Here is a 19985-nt window from a genome sequence, read left to right on the forward strand (position 1 = left end):
CAATAGCCAGGACTCATATGTCAAACACCAAGTCAAAATAGTTTGAGTGGTGATCTCCAATGGTCATGGGAGTTTCCCAGCACATACATCAGCCAGCGAATGCCCCATGTACAATTAAGCACAAGATAACCATAAAGCACCTAATACAATTCTCCTTGTTTTCTTAACTTGGGGAAGAACATCAAAAGCAAGAGAGGGCTAGAACACTGGTTCACAACAGGTACAAACATATTCTGGAAATCTAGGAAATCGACATGCTTTCTAAAAATCTAGACTGCCACCCAACCATCCTGACTCACTCATGTTCTTACAAAGTAGAATCACAACAACAACAATTATTATTGCACTGCAATTATTTAGTTGTCTAATTTTAAGACTATGTGATATACAAGCTTTGATACACAGAGCTATTTTCAACAAATGAACTGGTGATTTATAAGATGTCCTGGAAGGAGCATTCCCACCCCTAGCAGCAGCCCATGCCTTCCTAGAGATACCCATCTCACACATTCAACCACCACTGCTTTATTTTATTGTGGTCATTAAACTAAAGTACCTACATGGATTTGATGATGGAACACTTTTTGCTGGGCAAGCATCTGTTCTTGGCATTGCTTCTCCACCAGTCTGAACAATCGTAACCACCTGGTCTATTAAAGACAAAGATATTTGGAGAGACAAAATAACATTCCCTTGTCAGTTTTATTAGTTTTATCACTTCAGAGGGAACAGCTTAAGTCATACAATGAGAATCTCAAGCCACATCTTGATAAAACTGTCCTTTGAGACAAAAAATGCCTCTATACAAAACATTTTTTAAATTTTTAAAACTTACTGCAATATTTGGACACTTACGTCTTCATGAAAAAAATACTTCAACACCCATAAGTTAAAAAGAAGCCAAATCCAACTCCTTTATTTACTCAACATATTAAGTGTATAATGGAGCCACAGTCAGCCTTAAGGTGAACAGGGATTTTCCAACATCATTAGCTTACTACATGCTAATGTGTAAGAGAGATATGCAGTTTACTCCAGGCATGGGCAAACTTTGGCCCTCCAAGTGTTTTGGACTTCATCTCCCACAATTCCTAACAGCCAGTAAGATAGCTGGGATTTCTGGTAGTTGAAGTCCAAAACAACTGGGGGGCCAGAGATTGCCTTTGCCTGGTCTACTCCATGTCTACTACTCTAAAATGATCATGGTCTTCTTGGCTACACATATATATATACATACATACAGTCAAACATTGCATAACCCAGAAGCCTGGTATGATGGGCTGGTGAGGCAGTCTGCAGAGGCACTGTGATGTAGCACCAGTACGGCACTACAGATCACGTCCTTGGCAAATCGCATTTGTCCTACACCTAACATCACAGCACGAGTGTCAACTACTATATACATTTTGAGAACAGACTGGTTTTATCAGATTATGTCAGCTTTTGCCATTATTGATAAAACAGTTTTTACATCAGACTGTTACATACTTCACAGTTCTTCAGTATTTCCAAGTCTCCACAGTTTTGAGTGTCTTGCATAAAGGAAGTCAACAGACCAGCCTCAGAAGGTATTACAGAAGGGCCTGTTTTCCCTGAAAGGCCGGCGGCAGCATTTGCGTTGGACAATGGACTGCTTCTAGGGAAGAAAAGTACATGAATTCTTGCTCAAATATTGAATTCTATGACAAAGATAGAACAAAACAGTCTTTGTAATGCAGTACAAAACCCACTTTGTAGAGAAGACAAGATGGAACAAACCACAGGAAAAAATACTTGTCAACGCAGCTGAAGGATTTCCAGTTCTTTAAAAATGTTGTTAAATCTAGTGGAAATGCCTTATCAACATGAATGAGCTTATGGCATTGTGTATCAGTACTGATTTCTTCTTGATAGGATTAGCTTAAATTAATCCCAAACTAAGACTAAGAAACATAAAATAAACAATCACTCTCTGCTTCATAGACATCATTAAACTAACACCAATTGTAATAAACTTTCTTTTATTTGAAAAGTCAGATCTGATGAAGCCCTGAATGGCAGCTAAGAAATGCTTTAAATAAATACTCTGTAGAAACCATCACATTTACCTGGTATTGACTAAGTGATAACCAACACACTGGTGTGCATTTCTGGTATTGGTGTCCACAGAAGAGGCCTCTTGCTCGATTTTTACCAAGCTGATGTTTTCCATATCTCATTCTTGAAAATGCTGTGGTTATCCTTTTAAACAAATAATAATAATACAAGCAGGCATGTCATTGTTAAAGACATGGAATTTGCCTAGTACAGTTTCAAGTTGGTATTGAAGAAAGTGGTTTCACTGTACAGATTATTACATAAAAATTCCCGGAACCAGTTTGAGGCCCAGCGAGTGATTATACAAACCACAGAGAACTTCTTTTGCATGCTTTTGTGGGGGTTTGTTGCCTGGCTGCCACTGTTTAAATTCAGCTTTGAACTGCATTAAATGGTTAATGTAGATGGGGTCAAAGAGGAATTCTCAGCTGTTAAGAATCCATATTGAAAAGTCAGGATGTAGCAGTCTTTCACTATATTATGCCTGACCTACTTCTTCCTTTCCACAATTTCTTGTGCATGAATTATTTGTATGGCAATCTTGCTCTCCTAACACCCTTAACATAACACTTCCTTTCAAAAATACTCAGTCTCTCCTCAAAAATCTGGCTAGATAAATGCAATACCACAGAACATAAAGCAAGCTTAAAAAATCAAAATACCTATCAAATAGTAACGCTGTATATACTCAGTAACAACACGTTATCAACAGCAAGACATCTGAAGACTGATTTATTACACATATTAAGGAAAATCACCCTTGCTTTTCTACTTTCATAAAATAACACAGTGGCAAACAAAATATCAGTAATGACAAAATGGTCCAGTTTCATGCAAGGGATAACAAATTGTCAACTAATTTATTGGATAGTCTAGAATAATGGGAATTATTGGAGAGAGGAGAGATTATTAAACTTTAGCTATTATAAGATGCAACAGAGAGAAAGAAAGGAGCTGGAAGGGATTTAGGATCATTTGCAAGAAAACTCAGATGCATAAAATAATATTTTAGGGAGGTAGGGAGAGAAAGCATTACCACGCAAGAAAGATATGACAGGTAGTCCCGGACTTGCAGGCATCCAACTTACATATGACTTATAGTTAAGAACGGGGGTGAGAGAATAGAAAGTGAGAGGAATTCTATCCCCAGGAAGGGAAATTCCCTCCTGGAACTGAATTTTGAAAATTCCCAGAAGCCCTTATGGTTGCTTAGGGCACGAGAGGCTTCTGGGAGCAGAGGTCCACAACACCGCGAGAAGCCAAAGCATGTAGATAGAATCCAACCCTGAAGCAATGGACTTCCAGGTGTTTTGGACTGACAATTTCCATCGTCCAAAGCTGACAAAAAAGCCACGGAGTGGGATGATGGGTGATGCAATTCAAAAACACCAAAAGGCCCACAGTTCCTTATGTCTGGTATGAAGAGAAACACTGCAGTGATGCTGGCTAGAAAACCTTCGCTTACAATAGTAGCAATTCCCAGAACATTGATTCCCTCAGTGAAGCACAAGAACTGAGCTGCTGAACTTGCGAACCGAAAGGTGCCAGGTTCAAATCCCGGGAGCAGAGTGAGCGCCCGCTGTTAGCTCCAGCTCCTGCCAACCTAGCAGTTCGAAAACATGCCAATGTGAGTAGATCAATAGGTACAGCTCTGGCAGGAAGGTAACAGCGCTCCATGGAGTCATGCCAGTGGTCACATGACCTTGGAGGTGTCTACGGACAACGCCGGCTCTTTGGCTTAGAAATGGAGATGAGCACCAACCCCCAGAGTCAGACATGACTGGACTTAACGTCAGGGGAAACCTTTACCTTTACTGTATTATTATTACGTCCCTTTTTCTCTCTTAAAGCTGCAAACAGTGCTAAAAACAATACAAAACCTAAAGGCTATTAACACTAAAACAGAATTAAACCTAGTCTTATTTAAACATAAATTAAATCCCCTAAAACCCATGTAAAATACATAAAACACCACAAATGTACCATCTCACTATTGTTGTTGTTAATAATTATATGCCCCTTTTTTCTTTTAAGGGTGACTCAAAGCGGCTAAGCACAGGACAATATAAAACCCAAAAACGATGAACATTCCAATAGAATAAAACCAAGCACGGTTTAAGAATGTCAAACCCTATTTGAAATGGATCAAACGCCACAAATGGTCCCTTTGACTCTTGCCATTGCCCTCCATCAGGTCCACCAGGAGGAGGTTGTGGGGTCTGGTCCACATTCCCCTCAGGGAAAAAAAAAACTGGCCCAAGGCTGAAGCCCCAAACGCAGCAATAACAACCCTATCTTCCTCTCAGGGTTTTCCTCATTGCCCCTTTCCGCACGCTTCACCCTGATTGGCCCCTTTCAAGACGTCGGCCGCCAAATCGAGCCCCGATTGGCTCCAAGGGCTGCCACTCCGCTATTTGGGGGCGTGCCCCCGAGTGGAGCTGAGGGCGCAGAGGGCCCTTCTCCTCGCCGACGCAGCGCCAACCCGCGTTGTTTTCCCGGTCCGTCCTCCGCCTTACCTGCATGGCGGGCCTGGGGCCTTGCGGCGGAGGGAGCCGCCTTCGGGGCCAGCCGCAGACTGTCAACAAGCTCCGCTCTCGCCTCAGGATTGGCGGTTGAGATTCGAAGCGCTTCGAGGCAGTCGCGAAAGGCTCGCCGAGCCTCGGCGCTCGAGTGGGGATTGGCTGCCTTGGGGCCGCACTCGGCGCCGCGATTGGCTGCCGGGACGAGGGAAAAGGAGGAGCGCCTCTGCTATTGGCTGCGACGCGCTCGCGCCGTTCGACTTGCCGAAGCGATGTCAAAAGGAAAATGACGTCGTGGCGTGGCTCTTCTGCTCTGCGATTGGTTCTTGGCGGGCGTGGGTGGGGATTAAGTTTATTTTCCTTCAGGGCGCTTTTCCGCTTGTTTTCCTACAAGGGCGCATGCGTCGAAGGCTTGCTTCCGAGGCCTGTTCTGCTCTGAGAGACCCGGTGCGTCCCGTAGAGTCAGGAGGTAAGAGAGAGACTTCGTGGCCGCCCTTTCTCTTTGTCAGGAGAGGCATTGGAGCCTCTTGGGATTGGACTCCATGGGTGACCTTGGGCCAAGCGTTGCCTCTCCGACTGGTCTCCCTCGCAGGGTTGTTGTGAAGGTGAAAGAGGCGGGGCATTGGAGGAAATCAGGCAGAGACGTCACTCAATTGATCACTGCTCTTCAAACGTTTTTGTGTTTTGAGGGGATTCAGAGCGGCTTATAAATTAAATTTACATACAATATTATATTATTAGCATAGCACAATACTGGCAGTAAATTACTATATTGTACTATATCAATATATTGCAATATTATTAGTAATATTACATGTAATATATAATATATAAATATTATATTGTGTTGCAGTAGAGTCTCACTTATCCAACACTTGCTTATCCAACGTTCTAGATTATCCAACGCATTTTTGTAGTCAATGTTTTCAATACGTCGTGATATTTAGGTGCTAAATTCATAAATACAGTAATTACTACATAGCATTACTGTGAATTGAACTACTTTTTCTGTCAAATTTGTTGTATAACATGATGTTTTCGTGCTTAATTTGTAAAATCATAACCTAATTTGATGTGTAATAGGCTGTTCCTTAATCCCTCCTTATCATTCAACATATTCGCTTATCCAACATTCTGCCGGCCCGTTTATGTTGGATAAGTGAGACTCTACTGTAATAGTAATAATACTCTTTATTTATATGCCACCCCATCTCCCCAAAGGGACTCGGAGCAGCTTACAACAAGAACCCATCTAAAGCACATAACAATCTGGAAAAGTTGGATCGACAATAGTAAAAGCACATCAATTACAAAAAAAATGCAGACAAGTTGAGTCTAAACTCACAATATTACTCATAAATGTAACAAACTAATAGTGTAGATATACAACACATTATTTATTTATTTAATACATTTATATCCCGCCCTTCTCACCCCAAAGGGGACTCAGAGCAGCATACAAATAAAATTTACATACAATATTATATGATTAGCATAGCACAATACTGGCAATAAATTACTATATTGTACTATATAAATATATTGTAATATTACATGTAACATAATATATAATTAATATTTTATTGTATTAGTATTATATTATTAATATATGCATTTACAATATATTATTATATTATTGTAAATTATATGTGTATATGTGTGTACATATATATATATATATATATATATGCACATATACATATAGGTAAAGATAAAGCTTTCCCCTGATGTTAAGTCCAGTCGTGACCGACTGTGGGTTGGTGCTCATTTCCATTTCTAAGCCAAAGAGCCGGCGTTGTCCATAGACACCTCCAAGGTCATGTGGCTGGCATGACTGCATGGAGCGCCGTTACCTTCCCGCCAGAGCGGTACCTATTGATCTACTCACATTTGCATGTTTTCGAACTGCTAGGTTGGCAGGAACTGGGGCTAACAGCGGGCGATCATTCCGCTCCCGGAATTTGAACCTGGGACCTTTTGGTCTGCAAATTCAGCAGCTCAGCGCTTTAACATACTGTGCCACCAGGGCACATTATAACATTTGCTCTTGTTGGTGTGAGCCACAAAACCAATTCAAAAGGTCCCGATTGTACTTCCATAATTAGATTGCAATTAGCCACTTTCAAAGGCCTGCCTCCATAGCTACATTTTCAGTTCCTTACTAAAGGCCAATCTGAGACGACAGAGTCATGCCATGAAAGACTTTCTCTCCCTGATAACCTCCTTACGCTTGCTGGTGGCATCCTCTCTTTGAGTCAACTCTGTGGAGATAGGAGTGCAATCTCCACTGTTCTTCCCATGATGAGCCAGCCACTGCCCAATTCTGCTGAAGTGGGCCTCCAGTGGCAGTGCTGCAGCGCAGTCTTCCTAGCCGGCCCTGCAGTGGCAGTCGTGCTGCAGCCACTTTCTTTTTTCCCCCTGCCTCTGTTAGTTCCCTGGCAACTGGGGTGGCAAGCATTGGATTGTGACTTCACTGCAGAGGAAGGCAGGGAGGATTGAGCGACAAAGAGTGGAGAACAAGCTTGCCCCAAATTCTCTTTCTAGGTTGACAGGCCAAATGTTGTCCCTTGTTTATCATCTGCATAGTACTTTTTGACAGTTGGTGAAACAAGGAAACTTGTTTTCGCTCACCATACCATACTTGATCAAATAGGTAGGTTAACCTTTCACGGTGCAGTGGAAATGAAATGGTGTTGCTCTTGACCACAAACTGAAAGTGGTTTGAAGTCAGCACCTCGGGGGTAGAAGTGAGCAGAACACCCTGAGTTTGATGAAAAATGAATGCAAAACGGGCATTTGGGTGGCCATCTGTCAAGAGTGCTTTGCTTGTGTCTTCCTGCCTTGCAGAATGAGGTTGTTCTGGATAGATCGTACAGTCTCTTCCAATCCAAGGATTCTATGAAAATGGACTTCAATTTGTTTTTAAAAACAATCTCCAAGCTTTTACCCTCGTAGTTATACTGCCATTGTAGCTCCGAGGCCCCAAAACAGAAAGATTTAATTTTTTTTAAAGCTCAGATTTGTTTCTCAGATCTCATTATTCTAGTACTTCTTAATGATGGCTTGTTGTGGCCTTAAAAAAAAAAACTTAGGTCACTTTCCAGATTTTCATCCAACTACTTTTTGTGCTCTTGGCAAAATTAAGTTCCGTTTAAAAGTATTTGGAATGACTGACCTATTTTGTTTAATGGTTTGGATCATAATGGGAAGAAGAGGTTTGTGCTGAGTATTAAACATTCCAAATGCACTGGGACATAAAACAGCAATGGGGTTTTCATTCTTCCCTCTTCATTTTTTGCTGTGTAGAGCAAAACCCCTGGAATTGTATTTGTTAAAAACTACTATTGGAGGAATGGGACAAAACAAAGCTTGGATGAGAAGGCTGCTGATTCTGCACTCCGTAGCATTGTCTGAAAACATAAAGGCATAATGCAGAGCTCCAAGCGGTAACCTGGCAGTCTGGGAAAAGTTTTGTTTGTCCAATTCATTTGTAATTTTGTCATATGGTCATTTGATGTATGAGTCCCAAAGATATATATTTGGAATCATGTTAACAAATACCCAACTCACTACTGCCACCAAGTGATTGTTTCATTCAATTAACATAATGCTTCAGTGTCTCCACAAATCCATGCTTTCCACTTTTCGGAAGGTTTGTGTAAGCAGAGTTCAGGATCCACCTGAGACACAAACCATTATTACGTGTAATTTAGGTATGTATCAGCTAATTTGCATTGTTGTGTTCCTGGAATAACATTCCATATCAATACTACACCATGGTTTGCGATTTTATGCTGGTACGATGGCAAGAGCGTTATCTTACCCATCCTTCAGATATCTACAGCTTCAGGATATTATTTTCTTCTAAAAAGTAACTTTCCAGCTATGGTTCCAGGGTTGGGAAAGTCTCTAAGGAAATAGTAGCCAAGTAACTATCTAGCAGTTCAGCTCATGTTACATGACGTGATGTTATTCTTTGGTGACACGGGTGGGTTTTGACAATAGGAGAGGTCAGGTCACTAGACATGATATCATTTCTTTTGACACTGAGTCTACCCTGGGACTTAACTCTCAAATGCTAAGTCAGCAGAGAATGAAAAGGGGTGGCTGACATTCCACATCACATTGGAATTATTGGAGAAGGGGGAAAAAAAAGAGTCCCATCCACCTCTGTAGCCATACCACAGGGCCATATAGTACTCTAAAGTGCATGGAATCACAGAAAACACCTTTGGTTCTATGAAAAATAACTCCTGAAACTTTATTTGTATGGACTGTTGTGTTTTATCAAGATTCCTGAATGCTACTAATCTAGGCCTTTCTGTCCTCTCTCCTTTCTCTTCTGCAGTAGTCTGCTGCTCTGGAGGTTTTTCTTTTATGCCTCCTTTGGGCTTCTTGCTCTTGAAAAACACGCTGACCAGACTGGGTGGTTTCCCTCAAGGACAAAGACTCTGGAGTGGAAAGCCTTTTTTATTGCCTCAGTGGCCCGGATCTTTGGTCCTCGCTGTGAGCAAGAAGAACTCCAACAACCTCCTTCCTCTAAATGAAGCCGATTTGGAAGAGCAGTTTGTCCGCGGTTCTGGACCCGGAGGCCAGGCAACCAATAAAACCAGCAATTGTGTGGTCCTGAAGCATCTTCCCTCAGGGATTGTAGTCAAGGTGATTCATGATGTTGATTTGACATGTGCTTTTGTGCAAAGCTCAGCAGTCTTAGGAACATAAGACGCCCCCTTATAATGAACCAGACCAGAGCTCTCTTGCCCAGCATTGTCAACTCTGACTGGCAGTGGCACGACTCTCCAGTCTAGTGATGCTTGTTTTGACAGGATTCTTTCATAGCTGCCCTGGGGAATCTATGCTATATCTCAATGGCATTCCAGATAAGTACTCTTGGCCTGCTTGTACCCCAATTTCTTGTATGCACTGGTTATATTGGTACCATCCTAACTTTCTGACCACCATCAAACAGCAGACTAGTTTTCTGAGTAAATTAATTTAATTTTTTTTCTAGTGCCATCAGACTAGATCAGTAGAGCAGAACCGCAAGAAAGCCAGAACGATCCTCCAGGAGAAAGTTGATGTTTTCTACAAAGGTGAAAGCAGTGATGTCCTTACGGAGAAGAAGGAATTGGAGAAGAGGAAGCAAGAGAAGAAGAAACGAGCGAAAGAAAACCTTGAAAGGAAAAGGCAGTTGAAAGAAATGCAAGAGTTGGATAAAAAATGATTTGTTTGCTGAAGGGGATCTCTGGGATTTTCTTTCTGGCCCTTTATTTCTTGTGATGTTGAAAACACTTGTTTGGAATCACAAGATTTTATAGACAAAAATAAAAAAACTAATGGTAACACTGAGCTGTTGTAACTCTTTCTCCTGTGAAGAGTAGTAATCTTCGAGCTGCAAAATGCTTCACCAACCCACAATGATATTTTGATTGTCTATTCAATAAATTTGGTGGAGGTTCAAAAGCAGGAAAGGTGAAGTAACCAAAACTACTTCTACAGGAGCAGAAAAAAAGCTCAGACCCTAGAGCCAAACCCACTCTACTGAGGGTTCCCAGAAGCCCCCCCCCCCCCCCAAATGAAATGGTTGTTTTCTGGTTTTCCATGAGCCCCTCCAAAAAAAAAGTTCTAGAAGACAAATTCTGGGCTGCTTTTGAGATCTTGTGAGATTTCAACTTCTGTGCTTTCAGTTGACTGGCAATACAAATTGTTACTGAAAATAAGCTTTATTACATCAAGTAATAAATACATACAAAGTTGCAAAGTTACTGTTGAAATCTGGGAATCAGGCACACAGTTCTTTGGGGCCCTGTGCCAGTTTTGAATCGGCTGCTTTTGTAGAATTTTGTCCTGTATCCATGGACTCTGAAACACATAATAGTCATGCAAAAGGAAATTGGGAGGAGGAATTGTTTTTGAATGGAATGTATGCCCTGTACACCATATTCCAGGTTTAACTCCTAAGAATCGTTTAGCTGTGAGGCAAAGCCGAAAACAAAATGGGTACAGAAATTCAAGTAGTCATTTTCAAATATTTGTAATTTGAAAAAACCTTTATGCGTTGCCTGTCGTGGGAAGCCCGTGTTTGTCATGGAAAACTTGTATTTTGGAAGATTCTGGGATATATTTTGGGGGCACATGTGCCAATCCTGTGGGCTATTGACTGCCCTGACCACTGTCCCATGTGAATGGACAATGTGCCTTTGAAGAATGGTTCAAACCTTTGGCCTTCCAAAGATTTTGAGCTCTTTGAGCACAGAGAATTGAAGTCCAAAATACCTGTAGGACCAAAGGAGAGAGTCACTGGTCTTGGGAGGAAGGAAGCTCTGGAAAGCTGCTGAGGCCTCCAATCCCCAGGAATGCAACCTGAAATAACACTGGATTATGGAAACAGCTGAAGAAAGAGAACATGAGAAAGCAGAGCTTGGAAATGTTTTTTTTTCTGGACTACATCTGCCAGAATTCCACAGCAAGCATGACCACTGACAAGGATTCTGGGAGTTGTGTTCCAAAAAGTAATAATCTCAGGGTCTAAGAGAAAGAATGGAGGATTCAGGGTGGATACAACATGCAGGGGCTTTTCTTTTTCAGTCTTCAAACTGAACGCAGGGAGTGTCTGGACGTCAATGTTGCACACCCTCCTAAAAATAAAAAGTGGGCGTCAGAGGATTTTCATTCGCTCTTTTTGACTGTCTCAAATGGAAGCCCACTATGGTGGTTAACAGCTTTTGAAACAAGCTACCAGGACATGGGGGTATATTTGTTCAAAGAGAGAGGGGGGAACCCCAATTCTCTAGTGGGTACCCAAAGCTATTGGATGCATCCCATGTAACGATTGCAATTCCTGGCCACATTTTTGAAAATTGGGTAAGTGGAGTAGAACAATCCAGTTAAGGGGTTTGTTTGACAGTTTCTCTAATTTCCAAAGGAATGGGTGTCTCTCTCTTTTTGGAGAAAAGAGATGGAAAATCCTGCAGCTGGGAAAGGGCTAGGATCTTGCATTCCGCTCAGTTTCTGCCAAACACTCTCTGACTAGTCCTCTTGCATGAATAATGCCTGAAAAATAAACAAATAAATACATCACCTACTCGAATAGTCTTTTAGAACAACTGTACCAATTAAAAATAATAATAAGCCCAAATGATTTGGATCCCACTTAAAACATTAGTACATTTACCTCGTTTTAATCTTTCCATGGCACTTTTACTCCCAGCATAAGTAGGCCTAATTTCTTTTCCTAATTCTTCTATGATAGCCAAAAGTTCTGCATACTTGCTCTGTGGTACTTGACTGCTACCAGTGCCCTGCTTCCCAAAAGAAAGAAAGAAAGAAAGAAAGAAAGAAAGAAAGAAAGAAAGAAAGAAAGAAAGAAAGAAAGAGATTTGAATTAGACCAAAATAATGCACAAGAATGCAGAAATTGCAACCCCAAATTATCACAGTGCAATCCTATTCATGTTTATTAAGAAGTTAAATCCCACTGTGTTCATTGAGAGATATCCACCATTACGTCTGTAGAGAATTTCCTAGAACTTGAAAAAATACTTTTTGGCCTACAAATCCCATACTGTGATAATCCCAAAAGTAATGTTTCAAAGCTCTAGATCAGCCTGAAGTGTGCACTTTAACTGACCATTAAGTGACTTCCAGCTTTTTAAAAACGACTCTACGAAATTTAATCAGTGAATGGGTGTTGAATACATGGCAAACTTGTTAACTTCACCTCCTAAAGAACATGATGATCCATTCTGGATTCTTTGCTTCCTCCTGGCAGGGGTAAGTGTGGCATGAACTGGATGATAGCAAGCTCATCTGCTGACATCAAACCCACACAGCAGCCCCAAAAGGAACATTAAAATGACACTAGAGGTCTTACCTGCACTCCTTGTGTGTAGCCTAGAGACGGGGGTCCGTAGTCGTTTATAAGCTGCCTGTATTGCCCAGAACCTGCCATGCTTGTGGAAGGAGAGTGAACACTCCCAGCTTTAGAGAAATGAAGTAGAAGAACAAGGGTGATTAATTCCCCCGAGACAGCTACATCAATACTTCTTAATATACATTTTGGAGCAAAATCAACATTTCTCTTCCTCATTCCATTAACAACCATTAGAAGCAATGATAATAATGCAGAGGTTAAAATTACATGGGTAGAAACATGAACACAAATGAAGGAGAAAGCCATCTTATAATGACTTTGCATTTATTAAGCTGATTCCAGAAAAATGATGTTACATTAGGTATATATGCAAAGTTTTTCCTAAGTGCTCAAAGCTTGGCACATTTTAATTTCCTTCCACCCACTTCACCCTCCAGCTGGGCTTAGATTTAGCTTGGATATTCTGATAGATCCCAGAAAGTCAACAGATACTGTTGTTCACATATTGCAGATTGAAGCTAAAAGAGAACAGCTCACCCAAAATCTGTAAGGGAAATGCCAACAAAAAGCTGGAGGATATGCTGGAAAAATGATTATGCTTAAGAACATGGGAGAGGACATTTGTCCAAAATGCTCATTGCATTTTTCCAGTGCAGCGGAATTGTCAGGGTAGGATTCTGTGTAGTTTTTAAATGTTCCTGAGTAGGTATTTTTGGCCTATCACCTGATTTAGCATTGTGGGATTCCTCCCCTACCAGGACAAGTGTTTTCCTGATAGAAAATGAACATCCCTTGCTGGCCATATTGCCCATCTGGTGAGCAGGAGAGAGTTCACCTCGATTGTTATGCAGGGCTACGTACACACAGGGTAATTCTTAGGAAGGAAGGCGACAGCTTTATACCAAATCAGACCCTTTGGCTCACTATTGTCAACACTCGATTAACTATCGCTCCTTGGGGTTTCAAGCACTAATTCCTTCAAGGAAATGCTGTCAGGGATGGAACCTGGGACCTCTGGCTAGCAAAGCCTGTGCTCTAGCACTGAGTGCAGGCCTTCCCCTTTGAAACGTGGTGTTCCACAAAAAGCACAAGCAGTAGGCTTATGTGGGGACTAGGCAGCAAGGAACCACAGAGCAGGACCAGCAAATCAAAAGCCATAGTGGGAACCATGTGCATGGTCTCCAAGTCAAGATGCCACCCCCCTCTACCTTCTCCCAGGGAGATGTCCCTCACTACACATCCAAGCTTTCACTAGGGGCCACTACTGAGGTTAAAGGCAGTTTCTCTCAGCCCGCCCCAACCCAACACTGCCCCCTCCCCCAGCCAAGAGAGAACCTGGCATGCATTTACCTGTTCCTTTGCTGTCCGCCTCAAAAAGGTAGTAAGACATTGCCGCAACCACCCGAGTGCCTTATCAGCACCACTGCAGTAGGGCCCGAGAACAAAAGAAAGGGTTTGGACTTGGCTACGGAGCCAGCCAGCCTACCCCTCACCCACCCCCCGTCGCACAATGCAGATGGCCACGTTCGCAACTGTGCCAGCTAAGCCCAGCTGGAGAGTGAGGGTGGGTGGAAAGAAATTAAAAACGTATCCAATCTCCCTTCAAAATGGCACAAACGGTGAAAGAAGAGTTCCTTCACCCAGAGGCCATCTAGTCCAGCCCTGCTGCTAGAAGGAAGTCTGAGCCACCCAGGCACCTCTCCTGCTCCAAACTGTGGAGCAAGCTAGGGAGTCAAAAAGGAAATAGAGGGGCCGAAGGTGTTTTGTGGAAGGCAGCCAAACCATTCCATCAATGGTGTTGTTTTCTTCAGTAGATGAGACCTGGCTCAGGATTAGGACACGTGCTTATGCATGCAGAAGATCCCCATCATCCTCAGGAGAAAGAATCAAGAAACCAATGAAAGGGGAGATGTCTCCCTGAGATCCTCTGAAAAGCGCACGCCATTCCAGTGAACCAGGTATGCGACTCAACACCCTCATGGGCAGTCCCAGGTCCTCTGAAAACTCCAAACTCAGCCCATTTGAAAAGACAGATTGACTGACTGATTGCAAAAGAACCTGGGAATTGTGCCTCCAGAAGCCAACACTGGGTGCCACCCTCCCTTAAAACAAGGTTTAAGACTCCCTCCACTAATCCTAGCCACAAAAAACCAAATTTTTCTATAGATGACCATGCTATATGCCATCTCCCCCAATATGACTTTGTCTCATCCTGCAAAGGGCAGAATAAGCCAAACAAATAGAAATAAAATAGCAATGGAGTTACCAAGATTTTTAATTAGTCATACTCCTGTGTCTTGAACACCAGTCCAATGCAGAATAATTCCCATTTCTCCACTGTTTAATTTCCCTAACATAGAAAATCTTTGCTTGATTTTTATGCGTTGGGCAACCCTAACCCTGGTTATAAATGAGGAATTTTACAAGAGTGAGGGTAGACAATTGGATAAGGTAGTGAAAACAGAACATGTATTTAAACCAAATCAGGGGCGTTCTTCTGAGAGGTCATGCACATCAGTATTGTAATGATTGTGATTTCTTGTCATGCAAAGCTTTCTCACTTTCCTCCCCAATTGCTGTGGACAATAAAAGTTAAGTGGGCAATTAACTGCAACAAGACAATAAACCCTTTAAAAACCCTTTGTTGTTGTTATTGTTGTCATCTGTAGCTCAGTAGAATGCATAAGGCAGTTCCAGATGTACTGGAGCACAATTCCCATCATCCACAAGCTAAGCATGGTCAGTAAGGAATGATGGCTGAGTTGTAGGCCAACAAACCTGGGAGACACTAGGTTGGGAAATGGGGTTGCCGTCTCTGCTTTGTTTTCCTTCCTTTCCTTAGCAGAGCTCCTTCAACTTTAATATTTACAAAACAGGCAGAAATTCAGCAAGAACAGCATTCAGGCAACAGTTCTGCAGGTTTTATCGGCTGAAGAAGACAGGCAGAGAATTTCTTTCTTTCTTTCCTACTAGTGAATCTTTCTTTCAAAGTAAAAAAAAAAAAATGAAAGGGTGGGAAATCTGACTTCAAAGCCAGAGTGACCACTTTGAATTTGATGTGTGTGAGTGAAAGAGAGTGAGTGTAAAGAGCATTTAATTTGACTGCATGAGAGAAAGCAGCCTCCAACCCTGGCTGACCGAACCAAGCTTCTGAAAAAGGGAGGTGGGGAGGGAGGGAGCATTTGCAGTTCTATCACTGTGAATCCGATATATTCAATTGCCAGGGCTCCTTTGTCTGACTCTCTTGGCCTTGAGCCAGGGTACTGGCATTTAGTGCTAGCAAGAAGAAGGACTGGTGCACAAAGCAGACAGAGAAACCATTTTGGAAACTGATGAGCACTCACTCCCAACTGCCCTCCTTCCTCCATTGAACCTAAAGAGTTCCTGTACAAAAAAAGATGGTGAACAAGAAGCAGCACATTTCCAACTGGGATAAACTGAGCATCCCTAAGAAATGCTGTGAAAGGATCTTCTTGAAGCAAGCATATATGTATAGATATACAAAGAAATATTCTCAGGTATTGTTGAACTGCATAACAGATTTGGAGCGTGACTGATCCAATTGCTTCAGTCATCTCTCCAGGGTGGCAGATGGCTCTCTCGCTCCAAGTGCGTCCAAAATGTCGCAATTATTCTTACATCCAAAACACAGCACAAAAAGAAGCACCAAGAGGGAGGGGGATCAGCATTCCAACACAAGGTCTGCAACTATGGCTGCGGAAGAGAAAGATTTCAATTTAAGCCCAAATCCTGTTGCTTCTGTCCCTTATTCTCCCCAGCCAGAAGATCTCTCTCTCACTCACTTCCTCTGTCTCAGTTTTTCATTTGCAACAAAAAGGAACAATGATTTTCTCATCTTGAGATATTTGGAATATTCTAAAGTCAAGATAAATGCTAGATATCTCAATAGAAACCTTTGTTAATCTGAGGCAAAGCCAAACAAGAAAAAGTGCAAAAGTAACTTTATTTGCAAGGCAATCCAGTGGAAGAATTGGAACATTGGGGCATGATCTGTTGAGGAAGGTCTCCTCCACAAGCCCCATACTTGGACCCTGCAGACTTTGGAAAAGTTGCTTTTTTGGATTACAAACCCCAGGAACCTGGCACAGAGAAGGGTTGTAAGGGCTTTGGGAGTCTAAGGGTTATCATCCAAAAGTGTAGCTTCTCTACACTGTGTGAGGTCCAAGAGGGGTTGCATCTCTCCCATTCGTGATTTACAGAGCAATGGGTCCTTGAGCCACCTCAGTTCATAATCAATGGGGTTTGTGCAGGAAAAAGAGCTGGTGGTGGATTGGGCCCTGGAGTAAGAAACGGGGTTCTGTAAGTGATATTAAGGCGTCACAGCCATAGTCACGAGTCAGGATAACTATGGTCTTCCAGATGTAACTGGATTCAAACTCCCATCAGCCTCAACCAGCCTATCCAATGGCCACAGGAGGCAGGCATAGCCATTCAGCAACAACTGGAAGACCACAGGTCACAAAATCCTCTGTTTAATCCTAGCTACCAATTTAACCAGTGATCTGTAAGTCAGACTCTAGGTCAGACGTGGGCAAGCCTTGGCCTGCCAAAGCTATATCCTTGGGGTTGGGGGTGCCAGCAATGGGAGGCGCTGAAGCCAGCCAGAGATAGGATCGGGGCCAACAATAGGTGACTTCCTCACATTTTTCTGTGTCTGCTAACTCTTTCTCACCCTCCCACACAACAGGGTTGTAGGGAAGGGACAGCGGCCTGAGCTGGTCATATGCAAAGGACCCAGGGCTGCAGGTGGTGAGGCTGAGGTGATGGGAGTTAATCTGGAACTTGAAAAATACAACTTATGGCAACACTAAGGAAATCTTTCATGCTTTCTTTAAACATAACATTCATTTTGAAACTGACTCTCTGACTTTACCCACAGGAATCCCTCCCTCCACACACTCAGATTCTCAGTTATTACCACACTTTACTAAGTTGAAAGAAACTTGGATTGAGGCTGTAGAAGAGCAAGTAATAATAAAATGAAAGCAAAGGACACAGAAAGAGGAGGCGCAAGGAATCTAGAATATAAAAGCAACATCACACCAGAATGTAAAGCAATGGGGGGAAATGCAGAAGTGAAAGATATATTTGAAAGACAGAAAGAACTTCTTTTGCACCTATAATTTAATTTGTAAGGAGAACACCATTTAAAACACTCTGCCCCGAACTTCCCAAATAACAAAGAACAGTTTGAGAATGTGACCTTTTGGACTACGACCCCCAGAATCTTCAACCTTAATGTTGGCTAGAGGATTCTAGAAATGGTAGTCCCAAAAGCTAAATCTTCCAAGCCCTAGTCAGAAAGCTTTGAGTATACACTTTCATTATATTAGGATCATTAAGTTTATGTTAAGTTTATGTCAATGAGAGTTTGGCTCAATGCTGCTGACTATGTGAATGGCTGCCACTGAAAAGTCATTGTGTTTCTGCAGATCATTGTGCAAAGGACAAGGGAGGAGACTGTGTCACACCCACAGGGCCCAATTCCTCTGCAACTGCCACGCTCGGGGTGGGGGGCGTGCCTAGGGAAATCACCCTGGTTCAACCCCTATCCCATCCGGGTAAAGGGTTCTTGGGCCCAGAGAATCAGAGTTGGAAGGACCTCCCTAAACGGCCCTGACAGATGGCAAGTCAACCGCTGTTTATTTGGGAGAGCTGGAGCTAGTGAGAAATCCCGTTCTGCCTGAGAGTTGCTGCTGTCAGACAAGAGGACGCAACACCAGGCAAGAGGATACAACACTCACCAATGCCACGGAGTCTAGATGCATGCCACGGGATAGCCTTGACCAAGTGGATCCATTGTCCAGTATCAGATTTTTTTTTTCCGTGTCAGGAGCAACTTAAGAAACTGCAAGTCGCTTCTGGAGTGAGAGAATTGGCCGTCTGCAAGGACGTTGCCCAGAGGATGCCTGAATGTTTGACGTTTTACCATCCTGTCCCCGTATGGGAAGTTAGAGCTGACAGACAAGAGCTCACCCTGCTGTATCAGACACAACCATGTCTCTTTGGTTTTTGGATGGGCAGGACCAGCAACCCCCTCGGCACAATGTGTCAGGAACTGTCAAATATTTTTTCTCACATTGACCAGAGCAGTTTCCTCCTTTCTTTTCTAGGAATGAGAACCAGCCCATAGAAGACCCCTATGGCATGTTTCTGTGAGATGGTACGCAGAAGGCGGGAAAGGTCTCTTTGGGGTGCCCAGAACCAGGCTGGTTGAGGGATTCGGAGAGTTCAAAAACTTCACCAGCATTTAGAGCAGGCATGGGCCAACTTCAGTCCTCCAGGTGTTTTGGACTCCAACTCCCACAATTCCTAACAGCCTACCGGCTGTTAGGAATTGTGGGAGTTGGAGTCCAAAACACCTGGAGGACTGAAGTTGGCCCATGCCTGTTTTAGAGCCCCCAAACCCCTGGCAGACCATAAACATGTGAGGCTTTGGAATTCCTGTCAGAGCTGCTGACTAGGGCTTCTGGGCACTGAAGTCCAAAGCAGGAGGGGAACCAAGTTTGGGAACTGACTAAGCCAGGCATTGGCAAACTTCAACTCCCACAATTCCTAACAGCCGGTAGGAGTTGAAGTCCAAAACAGCTGGAGGGCCCAAGTTTGCCCATGCCTGGACTAAGCGAGGGTCTTCCCGGTGAGGCAAAAGCAGCCCAGGGAAGGCTTCTGGGGGGCGGCAGGCCAACCCAGATGGGGGATGCCTTGCTTGCGAGCTCGGGCAGTGCACTAGGCGCCTTTAGGGCCTTCGGGGCGGCGGGACTGACTGAGAGAACTTTCCCAAGTTGGGCTCCCAAGTCCTGCCTTGGGAAAGAAAGGGGGGGAGACGCAGCCGGCGAGGCAGTGGGGAGGGGGCCGGGGCCTGCTCGAGCCCTCCTTCGCGCCCTGCCCATCGAGAGAAAGGAAGGAAGGAAGGAAGGAGCGCCTAATGGCGGAGGGGAAGGTTCGCCTCAGAGAGCGCGAGGCGGTGGGCCTGGCAGGACGGGCGCGCCTTACCTTGGCTGAGGGGAGCGCCAGGGCCCAGGTGCGCGTTCAAGTTGGGCTTGTAAGACATGCCGAGGAGCAGCAGCGACATGGGCGGCGGGGGCGGCGGCGGGGGCGAGACGCCTGGCCCGCCCTCCGGCTTCCCTCCGCGAGCCTGGCTCAGGCTGGCCAGCGAGCCAGCCCAGCGCCCGCCGCCAAGATGGCCGCGTCACATCCAGCCCCGCGAGGCGAGCCAGGCCTGGAGAGAGAGAGAGAGACAGAGAGCGACCCAGAGCCGAAGGGGAGGAGCCACGAGGGTCCCCTCCGCGCCCCGCCACTCGCCATTGGCTCCCTCCCGACAGGAAGCCAGGCCACGCCCTCTTCGCATTCTTTCTCGAGTTTGAACAAGAAGTTTCGTCTGGAGTCCTGAAGTGTTGTCAGTCCAATACCCCTTCCCTTTGGTCTGCCGGATTCTTAGAGTCGCGGTGGCGCAGTGAGTCGGCTGCACTGCTGACCTGAAGGTTGGCTCGCAGACCC

At 43.9% G+C, this 19985-nt stretch overlaps 3 protein-coding genes across 11 annotated transcripts in view; 1 reads left to right on the plus strand and 2 right to left on the minus strand.

Moving 5' to 3' along the window:
* Positions 1-7025, minus strand: part of mphosph9 (M-phase phosphoprotein 9) — a 26089-nt gene extending 19064 nt beyond the window's left edge. For 2 of the 6 annotated variants that reach the window (XM_008113696.3, XM_008113692.3), the window contains exons 1-4: positions 4593-4731; positions 2088-2220; positions 1489-1636; positions 561-650 (exon numbers count right to left, since the gene is read on the minus strand). In XM_008113696.3, the coding sequence (XP_008111903.1) occupies positions 561-650; positions 1489-1636; positions 2088-2191 (342 nt within the window). In that variant the 5' untranslated portion in view covers positions 2192-2220; positions 4593-4731. Of the gene's footprint in view, positions 1-560; positions 651-1488; positions 1637-2087; positions 2221-4206; positions 4385-4592; positions 4732-6823 lie in introns of those variants that run through there. The other 4 variants (XM_062958662.1, XM_008113695.3, XM_008113694.3 and 1 more) reach the window with 4 other exon arrangements.
* On the plus strand, positions 3370-9944 carry mtrfr (mitochondrial translation release factor in rescue). The gene is made up of 4 exons (XM_003222741.3): positions 3370-3492; positions 4437-5064; positions 8944-9254; positions 9607-9944. The coding sequence occupies exons 1-4, from the start codon at positions 3370-3372 to the stop codon at positions 9817-9819; spliced, it is 1275 nt and encodes a 424-aa protein (XP_003222789.3). The 3' UTR covers positions 9820-9944.
* A 355-nt stretch (positions 9945-10299) lies between these two features.
* On the minus strand, positions 10300-19741 carry cdk2ap1 (cyclin dependent kinase 2 associated protein 1). Of its 4 annotated transcripts, none has more exons than XM_008113691.3 (4): positions 19482-19741; positions 12468-12574; positions 11770-11899; positions 10300-11648 (listed from the first exon to the last, which is right to left on the minus strand). In XM_008113691.3, exons 1-4 carry the CDS (start codon positions 19558-19560, stop codon positions 11581-11583), a joined length of 384 nt encoding a protein of 127 aa, XP_008111898.1. In that variant the 5' UTR covers positions 19561-19741; the 3' UTR covers positions 10300-11580. The 4 variants fall into 4 exon arrangements, with proteins under 4 accessions (XP_008111898.1, XP_003222788.2, XP_062814741.1 ...); XM_003222740.4 differs by having other exon boundaries at positions 11770-11896; positions 19482-19738; XM_062958671.1 differs by lacking the exon at positions 19482-19741 and adding an exon at positions 13818-18659.
* Positions 19742-19985: the final 244 nt, after the last annotated feature.

The sequence above is a fragment of the Anolis carolinensis genome, chromosome X, assembly GCF_035594765.1.
Source record: "Anolis carolinensis isolate JA03-04 chromosome X, rAnoCar3.1.pri, whole genome shotgun sequence".
Lineage (NCBI taxonomy): Eukaryota > Metazoa > Chordata > Lepidosauria > Squamata > Dactyloidae > Anolis > Anolis carolinensis.